This window comes from Octopus bimaculoides, chromosome 18, assembly GCF_001194135.2.
Source record: "Octopus bimaculoides isolate UCB-OBI-ISO-001 chromosome 18, ASM119413v2, whole genome shotgun sequence".
NCBI lineage: Eukaryota > Metazoa > Mollusca > Cephalopoda > Octopoda > Octopodidae > Octopus > Octopus bimaculoides.
Window position 1 is genome coordinate 6,333,129 of NC_068998.1, and position 2,850 is coordinate 6,335,978.

General features: G+C 36.8%; 1 protein-coding gene across 1 annotated transcript in view; it reads right to left on the reverse strand.

The window, feature by feature from the left end:
• Window positions 1-2,850, reverse strand: part of LOC106870026 (corticotropin-releasing factor receptor 2) — a 121,339-nt gene that overhangs the window by 112,002 nt on the left and 6,487 nt on the right. Inside the window, exon 3 of the mRNA XM_014915991.2 lies at window positions 2,493-2,572. Within this exon, the coding sequence (XP_014771477.1) occupies window positions 2,493-2,572 (80 nt within the window). The remainder of the gene's footprint in view (window positions 1-2,492; window positions 2,573-2,850) is intronic.

Consider the following 2,850-nt stretch of genomic DNA (forward strand, 5'->3'; position numbering starts at 1 on the left):
ATATATATATATATATATAGCACAAAGCCGGCTACTATGAAAACAAGAACATATGATGTCAAACAATAAGAAAGATTTGTATTATTTCTAGTTATCGATTTTCTGCTTCGCTTATCGATTTTTAATCGATTTCAATCGCATGGATTCGAAAAGCAAGCGCAGTTTATCTATGCAGGATTATAATCAATCAACAACATTTATCTCTCGTCTTTAACCTACGTATTAAGGGATCAATATGTTTTAGCGTGCATGGGTTTTAATCATTGTTCCTAAAGACCCGTTTCTTAATCATCATAATTCGACAGAAATCAACTTATGTAGATGGAATAAAAGATTATTATTGTCATATTTTTCATTCGTCTAAATCTTGCGATTCAAAATGACCTATTTACAATCATACACACACACACGCACAGAAACACACATACACACAAACACACAAACACACAAACACACACATATACACAAACACATGATCACACACTCAGATACATATATAGTTCGCTATTCCGTTAAGGTAAGATCAACAAAGAATCTACCTTATCTCGTGAGAGACAAATATCATTTAATGTACGGAGTAAGACACTACTTACTAACAGTCTCTTGCTTTAAAGACACGTGTCGAGACAAGTTACATATATGTGTATGTGTGTGTGTGTGTGTGTGTGTGTGTGTGTGTGTGTGTGTGTGTGTGTGTGTGTGTGTGTGTGTGTGGAAACTACATTTTAATTTCCAGGTTGAGATTCGAAACCAAATCTAAGAATTCTCGCGCGCCATTGGCTGACCAGGCGAGAAAAATTTCTTTGTTCTGTCAAAAGTGATGGAGGATTTCCCACTTGACCTCCGACCTGGACAGCAAGCGACCTAAATATGTACAAGCCACTCTTATAATGGTATATCCATCCTTCTAGCTAGAATGGGCCATTATAAATACGAGTTCCGTAGGAAACACTAACAGTCAGCACCGTAAAAGAGACGATGAGCACTGTGAGCGGAACGATACGCAAGCGTTAGCAGTTGCGGACCACAGAACAATTCAAAGAGAGAAACAAACACAACAAATGCGAATGACGAACGCACACACAGACACAAAATATGGCATTGTATTATCTCGTCCCATCAACATTCTCTTTTCTCCGTTTTCACTTCGACGACACGAAGTAGTTGGCTACAAAATGAATGGAACTGTGACCAAATATTCCAAGAAGAAGAAGAAGAAGAAGACAATCAGCTACAATGCCTTGAAGTGAGGAACCAGGCCAGGAATTTTTCAGATCGATTATTGAATTAAAACAACTCTTTTACTTGACTAGTTCTCCATGACACTCTATTTTATCGGCCTTGGTAGAATTTGAAATCAAACTGTTAAGAACTGGAAGCATTGCGGTGCAGGATTTTGTTCATCGTTCGAAAGATTTTTTTAAATTCCTTTCTCCAGCAACAAGAAATTTTAAAACCAGTGATTATTCGGATTATACAGAATTTATTGCGCGTATTTAATTATCTCTAAGAGTTTCGCTTGCATTCGGATTAGAATTAATTTCATATCATAGCTACTTTATATGGAGACGTTTCTCTTTATGAATATTAATGCTTGGACAATGATATCGGTCGTCATACCTAAATACGTACATCATCGCCATCGTCCTTGTCTCGTTGTCGTTGTCGTCGGAGTCGGCGTTTGTGACGTCATAGTCGTCGTCGTTGTTTTCTTCTTCATCATCAGCAGCAGCTGCAGTATTCTAATTATCATCAATAGTCATTATTACCGTGATATTAATGATGATGATGATGATGATGACGACGACAATGATGCCGATGATTATGATAACGATGATGATGATTACAGTAAGTCTTCTAATTTTCGAACAGGGCCTGAAATTTTAAAGGGAGGGGTTAGTCGAATACATCGACTCACCACTATTTGACTTGTACTCTATTTTATCGACCCAGATAGAATGTAAAGCAAAGTCGACCTCGGCGGGATTTGAACCCAGAAAGTCAAGGCGGACGAAGTACTGCAAAGCACTTTGCCCGGCGTGCTAACGATTCTGCCAGCTCGTTGCCTTAATAATAATAATAATAATAATAATAATAATAATAATAATAATAATAATAATAATAATAATAATAATAATAATAATAATAATAATAATAATAATAATAATAATAATAATGTAAGAACTCCGTGATACATAAAATAATTAAAACATGCAAACTCTACGCATTTCGTTCCACATATTCTATAGTCAAATCCAAATTCTAATCCCGCCTCTTGTTGTAAGGGGATGGTTATCTCCCATAACCAAAGAGCAGCACATGTATTTAGATCGTCTTCATCATCAATGACATTCCTTCAATCTCACTATAACTAATCGACTCAATTAATAAATGGTTCCATATCACAAAACCTAAAGTCGATTAGTAATTGACACGATTTGACAGTAATAATTATCTCAGCCTTGTCTGTACGAATAAAGCAATTCCGTTACCTGGACCTCTGGAAAACAGCTGGCATAATTCGCTTTTGCCGCCCACGTTCCATTAGGATGGCAGTGACGAGTCACATTTTCTGAAATAATAATGTAATTAACTTCAGGCTTTGAATGATATTTGATTAGAATAAGTCAATTAATGACGTTAATAATCGTCAGACATTTTGTCTGCTTGTCTGTCTGTTCGTCAGTGTGTTCGAAATCCTGTGTTTTCATGTTCCTTTCTCTCACTTGCTCAATCTAGCCATGCATATCTGTCTTCTCCCGTTCCTCTCTCTCCTTTCTCTCTATCTCTTTCTTTCTCTCTCTCTCTCTCTCTCTCTCTCTCTCTCTCTCTCTCTCTCTCTCTCTCTCT